Genomic DNA, 6,000 nt, shown 5'->3' with positions numbered 1-6,000 from the left:
GCAAGCTCATGTACAAGTCAGGAACCAACCTTGAATATTGCACCAGTCCGTGGCAAGGTACCAGTTTAGAATCGTCAGTTGAGCTTACCTGTGTGACTGTGGGATATGGAATGGGAGAGAAACAAGGTATCAGGAGAAAAAAAACTCATGTAAATACAGGGAGAATAAGTACACTCCGCATAGACAAATGTCATCCAGGATTTGAACCCAGAGTATGTGTATAAAGTTTGACAATTTTTAAATTAATGCAATTAAAAGTGATTAAAAAAAGGACTTGTGAAAGCACTCCATAAAGAGTGATAAATTAATGTTTTAAAAGAATGAACACTGTAAGTAAAGACAGTTTTTAAAATTAAACTATGAAAGCCGATTGTTTTAACATTATACAAATATTTGGGCACTATCAGTAAAATCATTCCACATCCTGCAAAATCACAGCTGCTGATTCCTTCTGTCTTTTCACCAAATTAGTTTCTGAACTGATCCTTAATGTACAGAACTCTCCCCACATTTGTCTCAACCCGGAGGGAGAAATCCACACATTTCTAGCAGATAATCTCAGATAAGTATAAATAAGATGGAAAAGATGGTATATAAAATAAACACTGATTAGTATTTTACAAATGTAACTTCACTACCAGCATTTCAAATGAATACATCAAAGCAAGCTGTGAAAGGAGGTGTATAAATTAAGATGACTGCATTATTACAGTCGTGGAAAGGCTTGAAGTGCACATCTAAAATAGTAATTAGACAAAAAAGTTTGTCAAACATGGTGACAGCACTTGGTAAACAGTGTCCCCAGATCTGGATCATCCATGCAACGTCATAATACTCAGTTTAAGACAGTGAAAGGATGCCAGATGGTACAGGAGTAGTATGCAAAGACAGCAGAAAGACAAGCATAAGATGTCAGTAAAACTCATTTTCATTAAGAAAATTAAGGGGCTGGTTGTTTTAAATCCTGGACCCAGTCATTGTGTGTCTTATGTTCACAGCATGGGATTTTCCCCTCACACATCCCAATGACGCTTGTGCCAGCTAACCTGGCCCTGCACCTAATTCCATCCTACATTGGACTGAGTGGGTTTGAAAATGAGTTGTTCAATACACTTCTGTGTACAAAAATCAATAAGTAAGATATTTCCTCAGAAAATTTTGTGCTAAGTGCTGAAGTGTACTCCTAATGTGACAGACTGAAAGCAGACAGGAGATGTTAAATGAAGGCAAGAGTTGATGAAGTATTAATGAAAGCCTGATCTCCTGAGAATTAATACAGGTTTACTGTATATTTAAAAGTATGTTCTCTGCTCAGTATTGAGGTTTTTGGATAAAGGAAGCAAAAAACAGGTCAGAGTAAACGTCCTATTAATGGCTTGATCATAGGCAAGTGTCTGTTCCACTAGCACGTTTGTAAGCAGCTTTTGAAGCCTACACCTTTTGGGATACAGTAAAAGAGAATAATGGAACTTTTGGTGCGTGAGGCTTGTCTGCCATCTTGTGTTTATTAAATAGTTCATTATTATAACCCTGCACTTTTTAAAATATTTACAAACACAAAATTCAAAAACACACAATCAAATCTATTGTTTCTTGGTAGGATGTGGACATTTTCCCATAGGCTTACTGAAGAGATGGTGGTTAGCACTCTCACATTACAGATCCAGTATAACAGGTTGGATTCTCATACCCAAATGTTGTTCATGTGTTGTTTGCAGATTATCCCCATGTCTCTCTGGGCTTTCGTCTGTGTGTTCCAGTGTTTCTCCCACATCTCTAAAGACATGCAGGTTATATGTTTTGACTGCTCTCAGTTGGCCATGTCTGGATGTGGAGGTGTGTCACTTGGCCCTGTGCTGAAGTAGTGCCCTGTTTAGTCCTGTTTCCTGTCTTGTACCCTGTGCCACTTTTAGGCTCTGGCCCTGAATTGGATTAAGGGACTTTGTGAATGCTGTGACAAGATCTATTGTTGGTTACTACACAGTGACATCTAGTGGACACCTTCTGTGGGACACTGCTGATGGAAATCTGCAAAAATATTTAGTCTCTGGCAAATATTTTCAAGAGAAGTCAGTCTTTATATTTCCATCAGTTGTTGTTTGCCAGATTTCATTACTTTTGCACTGGGCCTGTTTATCATGTATACTTAGTTCTGAAGTTTTTATAGTAATTTGAAATACTCTGTACTGAATTCAATCTAAAAATCAAAAATTATGCACTGCATGCATATCCAAATGTATCTATCATGCATTGGCAATTGTTAAAGATGAAACCGCACAGAGCCTTCTAGTACATTACATTCACCTACTTACTTACTGTCTCTCAGATCAGCCCTACTGTGTAGACAGATGTAAGTTTTTGAGCTTACTGGGATTGCTACATATGGATGGTATGGGCTGAACTGCATTATGACTTCCCTGAATGCTCTCAGTCTTCAAACGCCAGGTTGCCCCATTCTGCAGACACCTTACACACTTTCGGCAAGGATGTTCAATTCTTTCATGTCTCCTCAAGTTATTGTATGGTCCTATGACACCATCTGTCTTTTGTCTTGGTAGGCCTCTCCTTGCTGACAGGGCATTTGCATTGAGGTCTGAATGGGAGGAACAACTGTCTATTAGACGGTGACCCGCTGACAAACCCCTAAGTGGGAGAGCAAATCGCAGCCTTTTCCAAAATTCTGAACGTAGACATCTTGATTTCTTCCCTTCCCATTTTAGGAAGGTTGTTTCCCTCAGCTGCCATTTTTCAAAGGTGGGAAGTGCCACTGGCTTGAACTTGATGGCAATGACTTTGGTGCTTCCCATTTCCTGACACAGCAAACCCAGTCTGAACTCCAATACACTGATGCTCTTTTCTGTTAGGTAGTCTGGACTCAGCACAACTAGCACTCTCCGACTCCTTACAATGAAACTCAAAGCAGCATCACTGACATCTAGGGAGAAAAGAAAGGTCAGAATACAATAGTGCAGTGGCATGAACCTCCAAGCACCAAACATAAGGCAGAATGAAAACTCCATCTTCAGTTTTGAATGAATATGCACTTCTGCCTGAATAGGATCATTAACATGGTTTGCATGCTGTTCTTATTTCTGTTCAAACCCCCAAAGTAATTTTGGTTAGGTGCATTTATAAATCTAAATTTCTCTGGTGTGTGTGTGTGTGTGCTTGGGGGTTGGAGTGATGAAACTTTGCAATGGACTGACACCCCATCCAGGTTTGCATGTAGTGCTGCTGGTACAGTTTACAGCACCCTCAGACACTGAACTTGAATTAAAGAAATTTACTAAATGAACGAGTTGATAGATTTAGATGAACCTCACACAATACCTCCATTCACTTTCTGTACCCACTTTCCAGATCAAGGTTAACAGGGGCATAATCTGTTTGAAAATTATTATAAACATAAAGGATTGGTGGGGAACGTAAGATTTAGATCCAATATATTCATATTAAGCTTTAATTATAACTTAAACTAACTAAGTGACCCGACTCCAATAAAGCTTGATTATGATTTGTTTTTAAATGTGACATGACAACCAACATATAAACATCTTAATTATGACTTTGTCTGCAATTGGAGCAGTCTGTTGAACAGTTCAGAGAAAAAACAGTACATTCAACAGGCTGGGATACAGTATAAGCAAACAACCAGGAAAAAGGCAAGAATAGTATAAAAAGCAAAAGACAAAATTGCATAATAGCTGCAGAAACCACTAGAAAATCCAATCCAGCTCAGTGAATTTAAGCTTACAGGTATTTTGAATTTGTGGATTGGATGAGTATTTACAGTATAACTCCACCTACCCACCTCTAGAGTAGTTTCAAAAGTCACTGAAATATCAGACACCACTCATTCTCTGGAGGCAAAAAGATACAGTGCACTTACAAATGAAAGTAAGAACCATTACTTGAGGAGCACACACAATGGAAAAACATACATGATGATTATTGGTTTCTAATTTTGCGTTTTCAATTGAGTGTACAATATGAGATTATAAAGTCAGCATTATTCTGAAAAATGGTCATTGGTGATCCAGAAAATATATAGCTTTAATACTACTTACCCACTGCATTTGCCATGTATGTTTTCTAGCATGGCCAAGGTATTAACAGACTTCTGCAGTCAAACAAGACACACTCACATGATTCTTGGTAGATGATGAATAAAGGTTTTTCAAAAAAATGTAAATGGCAAAAACATACACATTGCCAGACACACAGTAATTGTGCCTTGCAATTCTAATGGTTATACGAATAACTTCTACCTAAACAAAGAGTGTGCACGTGTGTGTGTGTGCATATATACTCACACAGACACACACACATTAGATTCAGAAATTATTCAGACATCTTCACTTTTTACATTTTTCTACAAATCAAGGAGCACTCAATACTCCAAGATGACAAAATTTTAGACATTTTTGCAAATTTACTAAAAATACAAAACTGAAATAAGACATAAAAGTACAAAACTGAAATAAGACATTGGCACAAGTATCCAGACCCTCTCCTGAGTGCTTCATTGATGTAGACCTTTGGCAATGATTCTAGCCAGAAGTCTTCTTGCTTATGATGTGACATACTTCACACACCTGGATTTGGGGATTTCCTGCCACTTTTCTTTGCAGATCCTCTCAAGTTCTATTAGAGACAATGGAGACAGTCAGTGTACTGCTAATTCAGGTATATCCAGAAATATTCAGTTTAGTTCAACTCCAGGTTCCAGCTGGATAACAGGTAACTCTTGGATATTACCAGAGTTGCCCCTAAGCTACTCTTGTGATGTCTTTGTTTTTTACTTAGGGTCACTGCCTTGCTAGAAAGTGAACTTTTGTCCCAGTCTGAGTTTCAGAGCACTCTGGAGCTGGGTTTTGTTAAGGATATTTCTGTATGTTCACTCTTTTTAGCTTCCCCTGAACCCTGTCCAGTCCCGGCTCCTGAAAATCAAACCAACAGCATAATGTTGTCACCTCCATAGTTTACTGTTGGAGTGGCATTTGACAGGTGATGAGCAGAGCCTGGTTTCCTCCAGACAAAACTGTAATCTTGGTTTCATCAGAGAATCTGGTTTCTCTGTCTTAGCATCCTCAGGGTGCCTTTCTGCAAACTCCAAGCAGGCTTCCATGTGTCTTTTACTGAGGAGAGGCTTTTGTCTCGCTACTCTATTATAAACCCCAGATGGGTGGAGTGTTGCAGTGATGTTGTCCTTCTGGAAGTTTTGATCATCCCCACACAGGTTCTCTGGAGATAAGCCAGAGCGATTATAGTGTTTTTATCCAACTCCTTTACCATGGCCCTTCTCCTATGACTGCTCAGTTTGGCTATGTAGCCAGCTCTAGGTTTCTAGATTTGTAGTTTTTCCAAACATCTTCCACTTGAAAGCTATGCAGGCAACTGTACTCTTGGGAACCTTTAATGCTCTGGGGTTTTTTTTTGCCACTATCCCCTGATCTACGTTTCTATAATATCCTGTCTCTAAGCTCTGCAGGAAATTCCTTCATTTCCATGGCTTGATTTTTTTCTCTGATATACATTGTGAACTGTGGGACCTTATATAGACAGGTGTGTACCTTTCCTAATCATGTCCAATCAATTGTATTAACCACAGATGGTAAACAAAAACATCTCAATGATGATCAACAGAATGGGATGCACCTGGGCCAGATTTCAAGTGTTATAGGAAAGGGTCTGAATTCTGGTGTCAATGTGAGATATATATATATATATATATATATATATATTTTACAATTATTTTTAATAAAAAATACACAAACATTTCTATAACCCTAATTTTGTTTAGTCATTCAAGGGTAATGATTGGTACTTAATGTAAAACTATATTATATATACACACACACATCAGACCATTCACAAGTTCTGTAATTTTTATAAATTTGTACATTTTATATACTTTAGATTTTTATTTTTTACTGTTTTATGTAAAAATATATATATATATATATATTTATATATATATACATACATACTGTACACACA

At 37.8% G+C, this 6,000-nt stretch overlaps 1 protein-coding gene across 3 annotated transcripts in view; it reads right to left on the bottom strand.

Moving 5' to 3' along the window:
• Positions 1-932: 932 nt before the first annotated feature.
• The window catches only part of LOC120537032 (interleukin-1 receptor accessory protein), a 68,403-nt gene continuing 63,335 nt past the window's right edge, over positions 933-6,000 (bottom strand). For 2 of the 3 annotated variants that reach the window (XM_039765656.1, XM_039765647.1), the window contains exon 11: positions 933-2,935. In XM_039765656.1, the coding sequence (XP_039621590.1) occupies positions 2,334-2,935 (602 nt within the window). In that variant the 3' untranslated portion in view covers positions 933-2,333. The remainder of the gene's footprint in view (positions 2,936-6,000) is intronic. The other variant, XM_039765638.1, reaches the window with a different exon arrangement.

Source organism: Polypterus senegalus, chromosome 1 (genome assembly GCF_016835505.1).
Source record: "Polypterus senegalus isolate Bchr_013 chromosome 1, ASM1683550v1, whole genome shotgun sequence".
NCBI lineage: Eukaryota > Metazoa > Chordata > Cladistia > Polypteriformes > Polypteridae > Polypterus > Polypterus senegalus.
Note: the sequence above shows the minus strand (reverse complement) of the source record. Positions and strands in the feature narration are given on the sequence as shown.